This window comes from Ornithorhynchus anatinus, chromosome X1 (genome assembly GCF_004115215.2).
Source record: "Ornithorhynchus anatinus isolate Pmale09 chromosome X1, mOrnAna1.pri.v4, whole genome shotgun sequence".
NCBI lineage: Eukaryota > Metazoa > Chordata > Mammalia > Monotremata > Ornithorhynchidae > Ornithorhynchus > Ornithorhynchus anatinus.
The window spans coordinates 48503832-48523140 of NC_041749.1; the positions used below are offsets into that span (position 1 = coordinate 48503832).

The following is a 19309-nucleotide window of genomic DNA, read 5'->3' on the forward strand; positions in this document are numbered from 1 at the left end:
TCATGAAAAGAGGACAAACCTTCTAGTCAGGATACCTGACTATTGATGTAAGCTCTGCTCTGGGCTGAGCCTGTTTCCTCATCTGTAGAATGGGATGATATGAATACCTGCCTCTCCCTACCACATAAAGGTGATTGAGGGTCAAATGATATTCTCAGTGTGAAAGCTGTTAGTCCGTATCCCCACTAAACCTTCCCCAAAGGGAGTCTGGATTTTGGGTGAGCAGAGTTTTACTGCCAAAGTCCACCAGCAGACTGCTGTCCCATGTTCTTATTGTCCGTGATTCACTTGACCACCTCCCAGAGAGTGGTTCAATGTTATTTACCTCTCTCCCTGCCCCAAAGTCTACTCATGCTCAGGGTAGGTATGTGGAAGTATGTTACATATGACTGATATAACCATTCAAATGAGTCTTTGGGGTCATCAAAATCATCACCTTGGCTTCTGCACCTGCTTGGTGGAATTGGTCTGGCTCTGCAGAAAGTGATCTGATCTAGAATTAACTGGTTCCAGGCTGCTGCTGGATCCTTTATGGATGCTGTCTTTGTGAGTTCTCACCTTGGCCATTGTCATAAGAAGTTAGCCTTTTCCTCCATCACCCCCCCCCCCGCATTCCTATGTTGCCATGGTTCCTGTTTGTTTCCCAGACACTTCCACTGCCACTCCTTCCCCAGTGCCTATTGGCCCCCGAGGAGGTGGGCCCTGAGCCCACTGACCCCACACCTTCCCCCATGTCCTGGTCTTTCCCCACCGACTGAGTTCAAACTGGGTCACCAACTTTTCAGAAGGTGAAGGGCTATTTTCCTCCTGGAGCTTTGCCCCCAACCTTCAGGAATGTCAGGGACAACCAGAGCTCTTCCACCCTCTCTCCTTCCCCCACCTCATGGAATCATGTGAAGACAAGAAGAAGAGCCAAAATGGTGACCTCCCTCTTTGCCCTGCTGGTAGCCCTGGCTTTGGCTGAATCCACAAAGAGGTAGGATCTTCTCAGCCCTTGCTGGACTGGGGACTTTCAGGGAATCTAGAGCCCATCTTGCTACTGGGACAATGCCAGTCTGGAAGTTGCTCAAGGGAAGAGGCACCCCTGAAAGTCCCAGAGGGCCAGTTTACAGAGCTGTTGTATGACTCCTGGCTTGACTGGGGGAGCATGGTTCTGGCAGAAGACAGTGCTGTGATTGAGAGATGGTGAGTAGTCTCTCATCTTCCTATCTCTTTTCCTTTCTCCTTTTGCTCCATTCCACTCCTGCTCACACTTCCCTCAACCAACTTGCCCCTCTGCTTTATTCTGTCCCCAGCCTCAGAGAGTTACCAGAATTATAGCCTCTTATTTTCGTTCCTTGACTCCCAGGCCCATGCTCTTTTCACTTGTCTTTTCTGTGAGAGAGCAAGACAAGCTAAGAATCAACTCAGAAAGGCTCTCTTTAACCTCCTACGGCTCAGTTCCAGCCCACTGGCTTCAATTCAGACCTGGCAGACAAGGGAAGCTTTAATTTTCCCAATAAATTGCCCTTTTTTGTTTAGCAAGTTGAATTTTCCAAATAAATCAGTTGTACAGACCACGATGTCTTGGCTGAATGGCCCAGGGGCAGGCTGCCACGACGGTCTCCCTCAGTTGGAAAATTTTCAAAGTTCTCCTTATGCCTTCAAACTGGGTGTGGAATTGCTTTATTGCTTAAGGAAATCAGTCAATATTTTTTAGAGTGCCTCTGTGAGCAGAGCATTGCATTAAGTGCTTGGCAGAGTTCATTTGATGTAGGAGACAAAATCCCTGCCCTTGCGTAGTTTGCAATTTAATGGGGTAGCTACAGAATAATATATAGAGAGGAAGAAATGTTCAAATAGTGGAGCATGTAAATTAATATGGACCCAAGTGAAATAGGAGGCTGTAAGAGCAAAAGTACTGAGATGATAGTTGGGAGGAAACTTCATTCTTGAGAGTTTTCTAGTTTTCTTTTTTATATCATTTCCTTTAAAGCCAGAGGTATTATTTCCTGAAACCCTAGCCACTTTCCTCATTTTTCTCTTCTTGGGGAAAGCCTAATTAGGGCAGTTTGAATCATTTTTACCTCACAGTCTGTGGGGGAAGTGGACCCCAGAAGTGCAGAGACTCCTTTGTCCCCCTGGCTCCTAATTGTCACAATATTTCTGTGGCTTCGAAAGGGAACTAGAAAAATACTACTAAAACAGCTTGTTAACCCCAGGTTAAGAGCATATCTCTCAGGGTGTATCAGGAGGAGAAGCAAACTAATGAAGACTAGGGTTTCCTGGAAAGTGAAGGCAGGAAAAGGTTTAACAGACCTGATAGAAGCAATTGTGTTTCATGGCAGTCCCGTGCCACGAAGCAGTCCCATGTATTTTGCCGCAGTTCAAAGTGGCCCGTGCCAGCTCGAACCCTGTGGCTGGTGAGCAGGAAAGCCTCCAGGCATCAGATGCACAAAAGGGAACCAGCCCTACATTACTATAGGAGCTATTCCAGTTGGGCACAAAGAAGAACATCTGGATGCCAGGGTCTCACACTGGGCTGGGGACAGGGAGTACTGAAGGAAAGAACAGACCCAATCTATTTCCCAGTTGTCTAGTTGTTCACCTTCCTGGAGGCAGAAGCTGGACCAGGTGACCAGTTTGTGTTACTAGATGATCTTGAGGTTTCAACCAGGAGCACAGATGAACCTGCTTTTTCAGCAGTTCAGTGGAGACTTGAGGAAAATTTTCTAAAAGCCATTTGACTATCCTACAAATTGAGCCCAGTGTCTATATGGAGGCAAGATAATAATAATAATAATAATAATTGTGGTATTTGTTAAGCACTTACTATGTGTCAAGCATTGCACTAAGCACTGGGGTAGATAGAAGATAATCAGGTCCCCTCTGGAGCTCACAATCTAAGTAGGAGGGAGAACAGTTATTGAATCCCCATTTTGCAGATGAGGGAACTGAGGCACAATGAAGTTAAATGACTTGTCCAAGATCACACAGCAGACAAGTGGCAGAGCTGGGATTAAAACCCAGGTTCTCTGACACCCAGACCTGTGCTCTTTAAACTAATCCAGGCTGCTTTTCAAGTTGGGGAAAGAAAATGAATCATGCCATTCCCGTTACTGTCTCTTTTCCAAGCTAGGTAGAGGGGACTGATTAACTGATAACTTTTGTGGCGCTTCAACCTGGTAGAGATGAAAGTCACTAGAGGGAAGTTGGCAGAGCTGGACTAACTCTACAGGGGGTTGGAGGGAGTATCAGTGGGGGGACCATTGATTCCCTGGAATTGGTAAGTGAAGACCAAATCATTATTAGCTGTGTCCCTGCAGGGTTTTAGTTTCCAGGTCATCCCTGCCACATTCTGCCCCACCCTGCCCCTCTCCATCCTATTATTATTGTTACTGTATTTGTATATATATATATATAAGTGCTTAGTACAGTGCTTTGCACACAGTAAGTGCTCAAAGCGATGGGGTAGATACAAGTTAATCAACTCAGACACAGTCCTTATCCTACATGGGGTTTACAATCTAAGTAGGAGGGAGAACAGGCATTTAATCCTCATTTTTCAGATGAAGAAACTGAGGCACAGACAAGTTAATTGAAGTTAAATAACTTAAAGTTACTTCAGTCAATCATATTAGTTTAGTGCTTACTGAATGCAGAGCACTGTACTAAGCTCTTGTGAGAGTACAACACAACAATGTAAGAGACATTCCTTGCCCATAATGAGCTTACACTCTAGAAGGGGGAAACAGACATAAATATAAATAAATTGCAGATAAGTACTGTGGGGTGGGGGTGGGGGGAGGGAATAAAGGGAGCAAGTCAAGATGACACAAAGGGAGTGAGAAGGCTTGGAAAATGGGGAGAGTAATTGTCTGTTGGATATGAAAAGGGAGGGCGTTCCAGGCCAGAGGCAGGAAATGGGCAAGAAGTAGGCAGCTAGATAGGGCTTGTGAGACAGGAAGGATGGCGGTCCTCTCTACAATGATGGGAAAGTCAGGGGAGAGGAAAGGGTTTGGGTGGGAAGATAAGGAGTTTTGTTTTGATATGTTAAGTTTGAGATGATGGCAGGATATCCAAGAAGAGATGATTTGAAGGCAGAAGGAAATGTGACACTGCAGAGAAGGAGAGTGATCAGGGCTGGAGATGTGGAGATGTAGATTTGGAAATCATCCCCATAGTGGTGGTAGTTGAAGCCATTGGAATGAATGAGTTCTCCAAGGGAGTGGGTGAAAATGAAAAATAGAAAGGGACCCAGAACTAAACCCTGAGGGACACACACAGTTAGTGGTGGAGAGGCAGAGGAGGAGCCTGTGGAAGAGAGTAAGAATAGAGAAGTAGCCTCGCTTAGTGGATAGAGCACAGGCCTGGAGTCAGAAGGACCTGAGTTCTAATCCCTGCTCCACCGTGTGCCTGCTGTGTGAGCATGGGCAAGTCACTTTATTTCTCTGTGCCTCAGTTACCTCATCTGTAAAATGAGGATTAAGAGTGTGAGCCCCATGTGGGATAAGGACTGTGTCCAACCTGATTAATTTGTCTCTACTCCAGCGCTTAGAGCAGTGTTTGGCACATAGTAAGTGCTTAACAAGTACCATAACTATTATTAATTAGCGGGAGGGTATAGACAAGGAGTTTGGAGAGGAATGAAAGGACAATGGGGCAATAAGTGGAAGGAGCCATGGGGTCAAGGGAGGGGTTTTTTTTAGGTTAGGGGAGTTTGGATATGGAGGCTAAATAGGACATGATGACTTGAGAAAACTGAATAGTGTCAAAAGATCAGAGGTCTCTGTGGGGGAACGAGACAGATTTGCAGGGAGGAGTCATGTAGGAGAGAAGGCTGGTGAGGAGGTTGTGGTCAAGCAGATTTCAGAGTTGGTGAGGGTAGAGATTGTACAGTGGCTAGAGATGATGAGATCAAGTATGTGTCCAAGTTAGTGAGTGGGAGAGCTAGGGTGGAGCAGGAGGTCAGGGGAGTTGAGGAGTGATAGAAAGTAGGTAGCGGAAGGGTTGTCAGGAACATCAGTGTAGATATTGAAGTTCCCAAGGATCAATGTAGGGATGGAGAAAGAGAGAAGGGATGTGAGAAATGGATAAAATGGTTCAAAACTTTGGAGGTGGGGCCTGGGGGGTGGTAGATGACTTCGACTAGTATTTGTAGTGGGTGGCAAAGGAGGATGATATGGGCTTCAAAAAAAGGAAAGAGAGGGATGGGGTAGGTGGAATGGTGTAAAAACAGCATTGGAAAGAAAGAAGGAACCCAACTAACTGCTCCTCCTTTCCCACTAAGTCTTGGGGAGTGGTAGAAGATGAGGCCCCCTCTGGAGAAAGCAGCAGGGGTGACTGTCAGATGAGGAGAGCCAGGTTTCAGTGATGGTGAGGAGGAGCAGTTACTGTGTCAGGAGCAGGTTAGGATGAATGATGGGCTTCTCATGATGTAGCAGGGTTTCCACAGGCCACATTTGACTGAGGCTGTGTGTGTGTGGGGTCTTGGGGGAGTGTAATGCAATGTTGGTATTTATTAAGTGCTTACTATGTGCAGAGCACTGTTCTAAGCGCTGGGGTAGACACAGGGGAATCAGGTTGTCCCACTTGGGGCTCACAGTCTTCATCCCCATTTTCCAGATGAGGGAACTGAGGCACAGAGAAGTTAAGTGACTTGCCCAGAGTCACACAGCTGACAAGTGGCAGAGCCGGGATTCGAACCCATGACCTCCGACTCCAAAGCCCGTGCTCTTTCCACCGAGCCACGCTGCTTCTCTGGATGGAGCAAGGGTTGGGGAGAGGTTAGAGCTGATGAAGGTTGGAGCAGGAAGAGGGGGATGAGGGCTGGTGTTGGAACAGGATAACAGGGATGGGGTGGGGAACAGGGTTGGGGCAGTACAAGGGGTGGGGAGGAGTTCATTCATTCATTCAATAGTATTTATTGAGCATTTACTATGTGCAGAGCACTGTACTAAACCGCTTGGAATGTACAATTCGGCAACAGATAGAGACAATCCCTGCCCAGTAATGGGCTCACAGTCTAAACGGGGGAGACAGACAGCAAAGCAAAACAGAACAAAACAAAACAAAAACAAAACAACATCAAGATAAATAGAATCATAGATATAGGATGGAGGGGGAAGAGGCAGTGTTCTGGGAAGAGGGGACAGGGATGCGCTGACTGGAGCGTGGGGATTAAGGGGTCACAGTGACGTTAGGTTCATTCATTCATTCAATAGTATTTATTGAGCGCTTACTATGTGCAGAGCACTGTACTAAGCGCTTGGAATGTACAATTTGGTAACAGAGATAAACCCTGCCCATTGACGGGCTTACAGTCTAATTGGGGGAGACAGACAGACAAAAACAATAGCAATAAATAGAATTAAGGGGATGTACATCTCATTAATAAAATAAATAGGGTAATAAAAATATATACAAATGAGCGGATGAGCACAGTGCTGAGAGGAGGGGAAGGGAGGGGGAGGAGCAGAGGGAAAAGGGGGGGAAAGGGGGCTTAGCTGAGGGGAGGCGAAGGTGGGGGGGCAGAGAGGCAGCAGAGGGAGCAGAGGGAAAAGGGGAAGCTCAGTCCGGGAAGGTCTCTTGGAGGAGGTGAGCTCTCAGTAGGGCTTTGAAGAGGGGAAGAGAGTTAGTTTGGCAGAGGTGAGGAGGGAGGGCATTCCAGGACATGGGAGGACGTGGGCCAAGGGTCAACGGCGGGATATGTGAGAACGGGAGAGGGTGAGGAGGTGGGTGGTAGAGGAGCAGAGCCTATGGGGTGGGCAGTAGAAAGACAGAAGGGAGGAGAGGTAAGAGGGGGCAAGGTGATGGAGAGCCTTGAAGCCTAGAGTGAGAAGTTTTTGTTTCGTGCAGAGGTTGATAGGCAACCACTGGAGGTTTTTAAGACATGCCCAGAGCGTTTCGGCAGGAAGATGATCCGGGCAGTGGAATGAAGAATAGACTGGAGCGGGGAGAGACAGGAGGAAGGGAGATCAGAGAGAAGGCTGACACAATAATCCAGCCGGGATATTTTAGAGCCTGTACCAGTAAGATGGCCGTTTGGGGGGAGAGGAAAGGGCGGATCTTGGTGATATTATAAAGGTGAGACTGGCAGGTCTTGGTGACGGATTGGATGTGTGGGGTGAATGAGAGAGCTGGTTGGCTTGCTTAAGGTCACCCAGCAGATGTGGCAGAACTGGGATTAGAACCCAGGTTCTCTGACTCCCAGGCCCATGTTCTTTCCATTGGGCCACACTGCTCCCATCCCTCCCTTCCTCATCCCATCCTGCCCCTCTCCATCCCATCCCATTCAACCCTACCCCAAGCTAGGTCCAGAATAGGGAAATGAGCCCCATCTAGCCCTAACTACCGTTGGTGTGGGTCCTCTTAGCCTGGAAGGAATACATTTTCCACTCCCCACCTCCTTGATCATACGCCTGCATGTCCACCTCCATGACCATGTGTGTGTATCTCCATCTCTCTGGTACAGGTGTGACTTTGTGTCTCATTCTGTCCCCAGCCCAGTTGCCAGAAGACCTATCCCAATTTGCCCCATTATCAAAATGAATAATTAACCCCCCCTCTAGGGTATTTGTTTTAGACAAGGCAACAGATTCTCTGAATGGTCCAGGTGCCTTCATGAGTGACAGCTGATGCCCAGTGGTGTGGTCAGCCCCTCACTCCCCTCTTCACCCTGCAATCAGACAGCCTTCTTGCACCTGACGACTGACCTGAGAATGCCAGTTTGCACAGGATCGGGGATAGAACTGGGCCAAAATATTTTTGGCCCCGCAGGTTCCTAGGGAAAACTTGGTCAGGGAGCAGGGCAAGGGACATCCCAAACTTTATTTACCTCTAGGTGCCAAGGGTCAAAGTAAACTGGGACCCCCTGGAATGGCCCATCAGTAAAACAATAAGTAGTGGTTCAGGCTCTCTGATATGGATTATTTCCAAGCCCCAGCCATTGCCCTGGAACAGCCTGAACCATGTCCCTATCCCTTCTTAAGAAGCAACCACAGCAGCCCAGACCTGCACATATACTGGGCTGGGGTGGGGAAAAGCACTTAGTGGATAGAGCTCGGACCTGGGAGTCAGAAGGTCATGGGTTCTAATCTTGGCTCCTCCACTTGTCTGCTATGTGACAGGCAAGTCACTTTACTTCTCTGTGCCTCAGTTACCCTCATCTGTTAAATGGTGATTGAGATTGTGAGCCCCATGTAGGACAGGGACTGTGTCCAACCTGATTTGCTTGTGTCCACCCCAGCGCTTAGTACAGTGCCTGGCACTTAGTAAGTGATTAAAAATACCACAATTATTATTATTATTACTATTCAGATGCAAGGGGTAAAGTTGGAAATGGATAGAGCCCCTGTCCTGGGAGTTTCTGTTCCCTGTCTGACAGATATATTCCCAGCCTTCACCCACAGCCTTGTCTTATTCTCAAATTGGCCAGCAGCACTCCTTTCCTATTTTTCTTTTTGCAGACCCCAACCTGTGATGCCATCAGGTTAGGCTGCATGCTGGGAGGAATATATCATGTGTGCCTCTTTCAGTGACCCAACCCAGGATTAGAGTAGCAAGGAAGGGCAGTCCCCTCTCTATCTGTTTTTTTTCTTTTGACAACTATGTCCTTACACTGGCATAGCTCAGGAAAGTATGGGGAGAGATTTTGGGAGAAGCATGGTTCCCGTCCCATGCCTCTTGACTAAAATAGATAAAAGTGTGACTCTACTCCACTCCACTATATTTGAAATGCATGATATTTTCCTTTCTCTCATCTTTCTCCATCTGCAATGGGCACCTCCAATACCAAACTGCTTGTGGTTGCCAGTATTTTCTACATTGGTTGTGAGAGTCTCACTCAGCAGTAGCATACAAACTGGTTTAACCCAAAAAAGGGAGCTTCTGGGGATTGGGATCCTGACTCTCTGCCTGGTGTGATGCAATGTGGGTTTTGAAATTTTTTTAATCTGTTCTTCCCCTAGCTACAAGTGTCACTTCTTTATTATACTCCTTTTGGCATCACTTGTGGTAAATGGATTGACTGTGCAGCATCGATATTGCAGAACTGGTCAAGTCTGTACTGACTGATGCAAGATGATTCATGGAGATTTTTTCTTAATGTATTTGCTAAGCACTTACTATGCACCAGACACTGTACTAAGCCCTGGGATAGATACAAAATAATCAGGTTGGACACAGCCATGGTCTCTCATGGTGCTCACAGCCTTAATCCCCATTTTACAGATGAAGTAACTCAAGGAAAAGAGAAATTAAGTGACTTGCCCGACATCACACAGCAGACAAGTGGCAAGACAGAATTAGTACCCAGCTCCTTTTGACTTCCAGGTCCATGCTCTATCCACTAGGATTTACTGCTTTTCATGGGATCTGTAAGGTCCTTGGGGACAGAGTTTGTGTTTACTAACTCTAATCTACTATCCCAAGTGCTTAGAACGGTGCTGTGTACACAATAAGCACCCAGTAAAAAATACCCTCGAGTGACTGATTTTGTTTTGGAGGTCTTTCCTCATCCAAGAGGTAGCTGACGGGGTCCCTCTTGCTGTCAGAGAACTGCTGCGATCAGGCCTTCCTATCTGCCCAGAGGTTTGATGAGGCTACACTGCCCCCTGAAACAATCTCCCTGGTCCATATATGCTTTGCTTTGATGCTCCTGTTGTCCTCTGGCTCCAGTCACAGTGACAGTGACAGACGATCAGTCTCCCCACATGCAAAGCCTTATTAAAATCACATCTCCTACAAGAGGCCTTCCCTGACTAAGCCCTAATTTTCTCTTCTCCCATTCCCTTATGAGTTGCCCTTACACTTGGATTTGCACCCTTTATTTATCCCACCCTCAGACCCATAGCATTTATGAACATATCCATAATGTATTTATTTATATTAATGTCTGTCTCCCTCTCTAGACTGTAAGCTTCTTGTGGGTAGGGAAAGTGTCTGCCCACTCTGTTGCATTGTTCTCTCCCAAGCATTTAGTACAGTGTTCTGCACACAGTAAAAAGTCAATAAATACCATTGATTGAATGATCTGTTTAGTTGCGCAAAGACTAATGGCAATTTTTGTTGTTTTTCTTGCTGTTGCTGCTGTTGTACTTTGCAAGCTTTTTTGTTTTGTTTTTGCCTTTTAATCTTCCACTACAATCCAGCCCAAACAATTTGATTCCTCTATTACCACTTTACTCACTGTATCTCTATCTCATCTTTCTGACCACTAATCCCTTGCTCACATCCTCTGTCCTGGAACTCCCTTCCCCTTCATATCTGACAGATCACCACTCTATCCATCTCCAAAGCCCTAATAAAACCATATGTCCTCCAAGAAGCCTCCCTTGACTTAACCCTTCAATTCATCCTTCCTTCAGCATCACCTATGCACTTGGGTCTGTACCCCTTAAGTACTTTGATACTCACCCCACCTCCAGACTCACAGCGGTTATGTATTCTGACATTTCCCCTATCAGCATTTTACTTTAATGTCTCTCTTCCCCACTAGATTGTAAGCTCCTTGAGGGCAGGGACCATGTCTATGAACTCTATTTTATTGTACACTCCCGAGTGCTTAGTATACAGAGCTTTGCACACAGTAATCACTCAATAATCACTTCATTTTCTCCAAGTGAAAAAGACCTTCCTAATACTTACTAAGCCAGCAAAGTATTGTACTTGATGGTTTACAATGATGTGTGCTGCTGTTGAGGTCTCGGAGCTATTTTGTTCTGTGACTAGAGTTTCTCTCTTCCTGCTGACTCACAAAATGTGCCATTGGACACAAGGAGACTGGGAGAGAGAGAGTTTGGCTCAATAGAAATCATTTCCACTACTGCAAAATTAACTCAAGTGCAGGCTCTGTTGGCTGTGGCAAACACTTTTCCAATCTTAACCTTTAGTTCCTGAGCAATGCTTACCAGAATGAGTAGGGGTTAGAGATGGTGCCTGACTGTATTTCCTTAGACAAAAGGTGCATTCTTTCTAAAAGCCCCTTATGTTCTTGGATAATACGAGATGTTCTTCCCCTCGACTCTATTGCCATTATTCTTGTCTGTCCATCTCCCCCGATTAGACTGTAAGCCCGTCAAACGGCAGGGACTGTCTCTATCTGTTGCCGACCTGTTCATCCCAAGCGTTTAGTACAGTGCTCTGCACATAGTAAGCGCTCAATAAATACTATTGAATGAATGAATGAATGAATAATAATGATGGCATTTGTTAAATGCTTAGTATACATCAAGCACTAGGGTAGATACAAGATAATCAGGTGCTTAGTACACATCAAGCACTGGGGTAGATACAAGATAATCAGGTACCTCATCGGGGTCACAGTCTGAACAGTTTGAGCAAGCAGGTATTGATTGCATCACCATTGTACAGGTGAGGAACCTGAGGTAGAGAGAAGCTAAGTGACTTGTCCAACTTCATGTAGACTGCAAGTGGTGGAGGCAGGGCTAGACCCCAGGTCCCCTGACTCCCAGGCTCTTTCCACTAGGCTATACTGCTTCTGATGATGTTGCAGTCTTACTGGAGGCCTCATCATCTTTGAAGTAAAGACAGTTGCCACTGATGCTCGGGGGTCCTGGGAAGATACGATTTTTCCCTCTCGCTGGGTGCCCTGCCTGCACAGATTCCAGGCAAACCCAGTACCCTCTTCTGAAAAATTATCTCCAGAAATCACACTCCCCCACTGCAGACACGTCCGTCTCCTGAAGGAGAAATTTTCGATTCTCGGTTACTCTTTCCCATGGCTCAGCGACAGGAGGCACCTGTGACGGTCAATAACTCGGGCGGCAGGAGAGGAGGGTGGGCAAAGATGTTCCTGATTTTTTTTGTCATGTAAAATTAAGACGCGGGAGTTTTCCCGAGTAACACCTCCCTCGGGGAAACCTCCAGGAATACGGTTTAAATTTAAACCTCCACGCCCGGTGCTCGCCGCTCCCTCGGGGGCTCTCCGAAAGCTCGCCCTTCCCTGCCACGGTAGGAGACACTTGCGGCCCGGCTGGGGGTCCCTCCCAGCTAAGGGACAACGGGTGCAGACGGGCCCCCGGGGGACAGTCCCGCCCGGGGTTCAGGAGGTTTTAGGTTGCAGCAGAAGCACCTGGTTCCCAGGGAAGAGAGAGGTGCGGGCCCCGCACGAATCAAGTCAAGAATGTTTGCGAGGAAACTCAACGAGCTTTTTTCAAAATTCCACGTACACAATTTCCGCCTTATCGACTAAAGCCCGTTCCTTTCCCGATCGTAAACCGCGACTCGAGAAGGTAGGCGCGGCCCCCACAAGGGATCCCCGCCCCAACTCCGTTCCTTTCCGGCCCCAGCCCCGCCTCCTCTCCTACCCCAGTCCTGCTCCAACGCCCCCCGACGCGCTCCATCCTTGGCCCGGCCCCGCCTCCGCTTCGTCCCCAGCTCTGCTCCTACCCCAGCTCCATCCCGGTTCCAGCCCCACCTCCGCTCCGCCCCGGACCCGCCCTCAGCCCCATCCCCTGCCCTCGCTACCTCCATTTGTTTCTCTGCCTCCCTCCTGTCCCTCGTCTGCGTCGATCAACCCTAGGGTCGTCGGAGAGAGGTCTGCCCCGTGTTCTCCACCGACGCCCCTGCCAGCTTCCCTTCCCACTTCGCTTTCTCGGTTCGGCTTCTTCACCCTTTTCTTTTCCCCGCCTTCCTTCGTGTTCATTCTCCCCCATCCCGTCCCGTCCGCTGTCCACATTTGCAGTTCAACCTGCCGCTGCAGGTAGCTCCTGGTTCCCGGCTCTCGGCTTTCGACTCCCGGCCCTGCGGAAGAGCCCTCCTGCCCGGACGGGACTCGTGTGGCTCACGGTCCCCTTGCCAGAGGTACCCGGGGGGGGCGGCCGAGGCGAAAGGGAGACTGTCAGCGGGCAGCCCACAGCTGTTTCGGGTCCGAGAAAGTTTCTTCTGGTCCCACTCACCAACAGCAATAAACCACGAAGCTTATCGGGTCGCTGGGTCCTCGGTTACCCGCATGTCCCGCCCGATCGATATTCAGCCGACCCAGGCCAGCGGGGGCTTCTTTGCTAGCCCAGAGTGTGGCGATTCTTTCAACTTCTCCTTCGGGTCATAGCCTAAGGGGCCTGGGTTCAGGGTTGGGGACTTGGAATGTTTCTAGGTTGAGGAAACCACAGTGGGAAAGCAGCATGGCGTAGTGGATAGAGCACGGGCCTGGGAGTAAGAAGGTGGTGGGTTCTAATCCCGCTCTGCCACTTGGCTGCTCCGTGACCCTGGGCAAGTCATTTCACCTCTCTGTGCCTCAGTTACCTCATCTATAAAATGAGGATTAAGAGTGTGAACCCCAGGTGGGACAAGGATGTGTTTAACCCGATTTGCTTTTATCCACCCCAGCGCTTAGAACATTGCCTGGCATACTGCAGCTTGGAAAGTAGAATTCAGCAATAAAGAGAGACAATCTCTGCCCACACCGGTTTTACAGTCTAGAAAGGGGAAGACGGACATCAAAACAAGTAAACAGGCATCAATATAAATAAATAGAATTATAGATATATGCACATCAAAACAAGTAAACAGGCATTAATATAAATACATAGACTTATAGATATGTACATATTTATGCAAGTGCTGTGGGGCGGCAGGGGTGGGGGGTAGAGCAAAGGGAGTGAGTTGGGGCGACGCGGAGCGGAAGGGCAGCTGAGGAAAAGGGAGACTTAGTCTGGGAAAGCCTGTTGGAGGAGGTGAGCCTTCAGTAGGGCTTTGAAGGGGGGGAAGTGTGAGTGTTTGGCGTTTTTGAGAAGGGATGGCATTCCAGGCCAGAGGTAGGATGTGGGCCAGGGGTTGACAGCAGGACAGGCGAGAACAAGGCACAGTGAGAAGGTTAGCCGCAGAGGAGCGGAGTGTGCGGGCTGGGATGTAGAAGGAGAGAAGGGAGGTGAGGTAAGAGGGGCCAAGGTGATAGAGAGCTTTGAAGTGAGGAGTTTTTGTTCCTGGATATATTTAGAATTTCATGGATGTTTGAAAAGTAGGTACCTTATGGGTGAATTATATGACCATATTTTTGCTGTTTTGCATCTTGGTTTAAATGGATTTTTGAAAGTCCAAAGTCAGATAAATGGATATTGATGTCAGCTTTTCTGTACTCTGAACTTTCAAAAGTACTTTAAAAACTTTAGGCCCATGTTTAAATTATGCAGAGCAGGATTCAATTTATACTTGCTGTAATCTTGAACTAAATGGAGTTTGTCTGTGGCATTGATGACGCTTTATTATTCTAATATTCAGTGGGCATATCAACGGCCTTTCAATTTGCCAAAAACATTCTAAGTCCCAATTTGAGCAATGGGGCTGAGAACGGATGGTGCTAGGAGCCCTGGAATGATGATTGTGGCCATTACTTTTATGTGCATTTCAGGAAGAAAAGGCAGATGCTTCCATGTGTCTTCTGAAGGAAGCTTCCAGCACTTGGTCCTCCCAGATAATGTAACTGTTCCTAGAAGCTCTGAACAGATTGAATCATGGGAGCAAACACCTCCAGCAAAGCTCCAGTGTTGGATGAAAATGAGGACGGTAAGGTTGCTCATCTTTCCGACCTTGAATGGGTTTAAGGAGACCACAGCCCACACAGCTGATTTCAGGAGGTGCAGAGGGCATTTTTTGGCCTGAGGAGGCAAGGCAAAATCCACCCCTTCCTGGTGCCCTGTTCTGAATTTACTGTGTAGACAAGGATATGCTTTGCCCAACTGCCATCCATACATGGCTGTTCTGCAGGTGTCTCCTCTGGCACTCGCCTCTGTACCTGCTATCCAAGAACTGGGAGCCTGGTCAGAGGGGTGGTGTACCCACCTAGCAGAGAAACTGAACATGCTTTGGATGTCTGGGATGTTCCAGCCACCGGGGCAGAAGTGTAGCTGTTTTGAGTTCTGAGGGTAGCTCAGCAATTGGTTTGCTGGGGTTTCACAACCATGTCTCTTACTGTCTGCCAACTGCTCTGCTTGCTGCTCTTTCAAGAGGGAGAGGGTTAATTCAACATTTATTCCACTCTGAACTTTAGGAAAGCAAATTGCTAATTTGACCTGTTTCACTTAGTAGTTGGAAATCACTTTATTCTTCTCCCAAAGCAGTACATGCCATTCCACTGATTGGCTAATTAGGACATTTAATACGCAATTACTGCATGACCAACACTGTGTGGAGTATTGCATCTCATCTCTTTTGCATGCCTTTAGCACTTTTGCACTCATGGTTTCTTGTTGCACTTTTGAACATATCATTTTACATACTCTCTTTGAACCCTTCCACCTGTTTGTAAATTATTTTATGCCTGTCTCTCCCACTCTACTGTAAACTCCTTATGAACAAGGATCATATCTTCTTTTATTGTGCTTTGGTGTAGTGGATAGGGCATGGGCTTGGGAGTCAGAAAGACTAGGGTTCTAATCCCGGCTCTGCCACATACCTGCTGTGTCACCTTGGGCAAGGCACTTAATTTTTCTGGGCCTCAGTTACTTCATCTGTAAAATGGGGATTAAGAGTGTGAGCCCCATGGGGGACAGGTACTATGTCCAACCTGATTAACTTGTTGCTGCCTCAACACTTGGAACATTACGTAGCACGTAGTAGGCACTAAGTACCATAATAATTATTATTATTATTATCATAGTAGGTGTTCAATTAATGCAAATAATTCGATAGATGATAAGCTGATTGGACAAAGTCCTCGATCCACATAAGGCTCACTGGGATGGCAGATCCATAGAAAAATAAGAATTAATGATACACCATGGAAGTAACCCAAAACACTGAATTCAGAATTCTTAAAACTTATTTGGGGAAGCAGATCCTGGAGTTCTTGGCTCTCTAAGGAAACTCAGTGGAATTTATTTTTGTAGCATATAGAACAATTTCATTTTTTTATTATTACAAATAATATTAAACACTACATACCAAGCACTGGGGTGAATATAAGATAATAAGATTAGACATAGTTACTGTCCTTCTTGGAGCTCACAATCTACTGGAGAGCTGATATTTCATGCTCATTTTTTATTTTTTTTTCCATATGAGGAAATTGATGTGCAGAGGCTAAATGACGTAGGTCACAAACCAGGCCAGTGGCAGGGCTAGAACTAGAACTTGGTTCTTTGGACTCCCAGGTATATGTTCTTTTCTCTAAGCCACACTGCTTCTCAGTTATGTATTAGGACAAAGAATTCCCTGTTCCCAGTTCACACACTTATTCTTTCCTTGATGAGATCCTCACCTTGCATTCTGGAGTGAGTGCTGGAACCAGTGAATAATGCTGAAACTAACGGATGTTCAAAATGGACTCTCTTCACTGGCTATCCACAGCCTGCCACTGTCCCCTCTATCACTGAGAATGTGCAGGTTATTCAAGGAGGTGTCCGTTCTGCCAGTCATGATCAGTAGTATTTATTGAGTGCCTGTGTGCAGAGCACTATACAATTGGGGAACTAGACATGATCCTTGACCTCGAGGGGTTTGCAATGTAGCTGGGAAGACAGATGCTTAATTTACAAATAGGAGGAAGAAGGAAAAGGAGATATGTCTAGCAATCAATCGATCGATCATATTTATTGAGCACCCACGGTGTGCAGAACACTGTACTGAGCATTTGGGAGAGTACATTATAACAGAATTGGTGGACATACTCCCTGTCCATGAGGACCTTAGCCTAGAGGGGGAAGCAGACATTAAAGTAAGTTATGGATATGTACGTAAGTGCTGTGGGGCTGAGGGTGGGGTGACTGTCAAGTGCTTAAAGGGTACAATCCAATTGCAGAGTGGACACAGAAGGGAGAGGGAGTAGGGGAAATGAAGACGAAGACAGGGAAGGTCTCTTGGAGAATTTGTGATTTTAATACAGCTTTAAAAGCGGAGAGAATGTCGGATACTAAGGGGAAGGGAGTTCCAGGCCAGGGGCAGAATTTGAAGGAGGGACTGATGGATGAGCTCAAGGTTTAGGCATTAGAGGAGCGAAGTGAGTATGCTGGGTTGTAGTAGGAAATCAGCAAGGTAAGATAGGAGGGGGCAAGGTGACTGAGGGCTTTAGAACCAATGGTAAGGGAGTTTATGGTTGATGCTAGCAACCACGGGAGGTTCTTGAGGAGTGAGAAAACATGGACTGAACATTCTTTTATAAAAATGATCCAAGTATCAGGTGAAGTAAGGACTGGAAAGGTAGAGACAGGAGGCTTGGAAGCTGATGCAGTAGCATCAAGAGAAGCAGGATGGCGTAGTGGATAGAGCATGGGCCTGGCAGTCAGAAGGTCATGAGTTCTAATCCCAGCTCTGCCACTTGTCTGCTGGGTGACCTTGGGCAAATCACTTCACTTCTCTGGGCCTCAGTTACTTCATCTGTAAAATGGAGATTGAGACTGTGAGCCCCATGGGGGGCAGGGACTGTCCAACCTGATTTGCTTGTATCCATCCCAGCAGTTAGTACAGTGCCTGGCACATAATAAGTGCTTAACAATAGCATAATTAGTATTATTATTGTTATTACTAGTCAGAATGGGATAGTCTAAGTGCTTGGATCTGCACAGTATCAGCTTGGATGGAGAGGAAAAGGAGGATTTCAGTGATGTTGTGAAGGTAGAACTGACAGTATTTGGTGACAGATTGAATACCTGTAGTCTGTAAGCTTGTTGAGGGCATGGACTGTTTCTACCAACTCTGTTTTATTATACTCTCCCAAGCACTCTGCACAGTGCTCTTGTACAATGCTCTGCACACAGTAAACACTCCATTAATATGATTGATTGAACATGTGGGTTGAATGAGAGAGATGAGTCAAGGATAATGCCAAGGTTATGGGCTTGTGAGACAGCGAGGGTGGTAGTGTTGTCTACAATGATGGAAAAGTCAAGAGGAGGACAGGGTTTGGTTGAGAAGATGATGAGTTTTGTTTTGGGCATGTTTAAGTTGAGGTGTCTGTGGGACATCCATGTAGAGAAGTACAGAAGGCAGGAGGAAATACAAGGCTGCAGAGAAGGATAGATGTGGAAATGTAGATTTGGGAGTCATCCCCATAGAGTTGGTAGCTAAAGCCAAGGGAGTGAATGAGTTCTCCAAGAGAGTGCAGATGGAGGATAGAACAAGACATGAGTTTGTGTTTCAGTAATGGAATATGTGAAATATGTACATAAATGCTTATAGGCATTATTGAGTTCACTAGTGCTTACATGAAGCAGCAGTGCTGGAGTGGAGTTGGGGGGCTTTGGGTCAAGGGTGTGCTGGTGTGGATCATATCCTCCAGTGGTCATAACCAGCTGTTTCCATAAAGCTGCTTCAGGCCAGCCAAGTGTGAGGAGGGCACTCTGTGGCCATTAGTGAATTCATGGGGAGTGGAAAGATGATGAAGCTCTTTGTGTTAAATAGCTTGATATTTTAGGGGATGAGTCTTGAAGAAAACAGATCCATAGGTAGTGTTTGTGAATAACCTTCCTAACCTCATGTGTAGAGTGATTTAGCAATCGGTGTAGAAGTTTTTTATTTCTCCAGGATAGTTGCTCTTCAGTGATTACTGCCCAAAGTAAGAATTCATTCCTTGCCCTCCATTCTCATAGAATGGGGCTGTATGTTCCTGTACAGGTTATGTTCCCCAAAATCCCCCCAATTAGGGAAAGCTCACCTTGTACTACCCACAGATTGACCAATATGTGTGAAGGCAAGCAGCGTGGCTCAGTGGAAAGATCACGGGCTTTGGAGTCAGAGGTCACGGGTTCAAATCCTGGCTCGGCCACTTGTCAGCTGTGTGACTATGGGCAAGTCACTTCACTTCTCGGTGCCTCAGTTACCTCATCTGTAAAATGGGGATTAAGACTGTGAGCCCCACGTGGGACAACCCGATTCCCCTGTGTCTACCCCAGCGCTTAGAACAGTGCTCGGCACATAGTAAGCGCTTAACAAATACCAACATTATTATAAAGGCATTTTTTCCTACTCCCTGTCTTGCTGTGTCCCGAGAGACAACGTGTTGTCAAACAGGTGTTCCCTAATTCCCTGACAGTGTTTTAGCTTAAACACAAAGTGAAAACCCAAGCTCAGGCAGAACTGATTGGATTTATTTTTACTGTGCAGTTGGAGTAATCTGGGCAAAGAAACCATCTTCCCAGGTAGAGAAATAACATTGGCGGGATCCAGATGTTTGCTGAAGTTTGGACCAGTAGCCACTCATCATTAGTCATCAGAGAGACCAAATTAGGTCTCTTTGGACTCTGAAAGCAAGATCAAGTGATCAGTCCTCTGACCACTCACGTCTCCTGCCCTCTCCCCCCAACCTCTCTCTCTCTCCACCCCCTCCCCCCTTCTCCTCCGACTACCCATCAGAATATCCATTTTCTCCCACCCT

At 46.9% G+C, this 19309-nt stretch overlaps 1 protein-coding gene across 5 annotated transcripts in view; it reads left to right on the plus strand.

The window, feature by feature from the left end:
- The first annotated feature begins 677 nt into the window (after positions 1 to 677).
- Positions 678 to 19309, plus strand: part of STK32A (serine/threonine kinase 32A) — a 75749-nt gene continuing 57117 nt past the window's right edge. The window contains exons 1-2 of one of the 5 annotated variants that reach the window (XM_029049733.2): positions 678 to 976; positions 14351 to 14505. In XM_029049733.2, coding sequence (XP_028905566.1) covers positions 14454 to 14505 — 52 coding nt within the window. In that variant the 5' untranslated portion in view covers positions 678 to 976; positions 14351 to 14453. The other 4 variants (XM_029049734.2, XM_029049735.2, XM_029049732.2 and 1 more) reach the window with 4 other exon arrangements.